The sequence below is a fragment of the Plasmodium cynomolgi genome (assembly GCF_000321355.1).
Source record: "Plasmodium cynomolgi strain B DNA, scaffold: 1495, whole genome shotgun sequence".
Taxonomy (NCBI): domain Eukaryota; phylum Apicomplexa; class Aconoidasida; order Haemosporida; family Plasmodiidae; genus Plasmodium; species Plasmodium cynomolgi.
In genome coordinates, this window is record NW_004193273.1 from 1 (window position 1) to 1,074 (window position 1,074).

The 1,074-nt window shown below is 25.8% G+C and overlaps 1 protein-coding gene across 1 annotated transcript; it reads right to left on the reverse strand.

Annotated features, from left to right (window-relative positions):
• Positions 1-97: 97 nt before the first annotated feature.
• Positions 98-499, reverse strand: PCYB_007880 (hypothetical protein; the record flags this gene model as incomplete). The annotated part of the gene is made up of 1 exon (XM_004228209.1): positions 98-499. A coding segment is annotated over one exon (402 nt), but the record flags the coding sequence as incomplete, so codon positions are not given.
• Positions 500-1,074: the final 575 nt, after the last annotated feature.

A 1,074-nucleotide genomic window follows, 5' to 3' on the forward strand; every position in this document is an offset into this window, starting at 1 on the left:
CTGTAGCTATTGATGTTCCTATAATTATATTTGTAGGTATATCGAAATTATATTCGCCCTCTCCTTGTTCATTATTTTTCAATGAAGAAATATTTACTTCAGCATTTTCAGATTTACTTAATGATGGTAACTTTTTCTTTTCCCAGTCTTCTAATTTGGGATTTTTTAAATCAATATCATCATATTTTTTTTTGAAGGCATAAAGTGCTTTACAAAAATGTTTCGATGGTTTAACACATTTTTTTTCAAGTTCCTTGTATTTATCAGCACAATTATTAGCGTACTTCATAAAGGATTCTTCATTTGGTATATCGGTTTTGATTATTTTATTCATTTCTTTATAGTTACTGTATAAATGATATAGCACATCCATATTTTCTACATCATCATCTTCAATATAATACGTATAATCCCTTAATTTACGCAATAATGTGTTTTCTCTATCCACAGATATCATATGTTGAAGAAGTTCTTTTGGACAAATATTAGAATAACTCATATGTATTTCATGATTTAACCAATAGTTTAAGTATTCCCCATCTGCCTTTTTAATATAAGAATTATGATCGGACGTCTCATTTAAAATGTTATAAATTAAATATTTAAATTTTTATAAATGTGAGTTAGGATATATTCCCTTCCATCATATGTTATTTCCTTGAATACACATTTATCGCTATATTGATCACAGTTATTACCATTGATGCAAATGTTTCCATACTTCAGGTATTTATCAATGTGTTCATAGAAGCTATACTAAAAATATAAAAAGAAATTAACACATAATAATATGTGCAAAATTATTTTTATTAAAATTATTTCTCTTTTATGCAATTGATAGGAACATTCTTATAATAATATGTAAACTAATAAGTATAAAAGCGTGAAAAAATACTCCATCTTCCATGGGATCATCAGTACATGACAGGCTACCCATTCCGTTGCACAGAGATTACATTGAGATTTATAATAAATATTTTAGTATGGAATTAATATGTATTGCAAAACATTAATTGGGATATAATAGTGATATAACAAATTAAATTTAATCAGCGGAAATAAAATTGTTCTTAT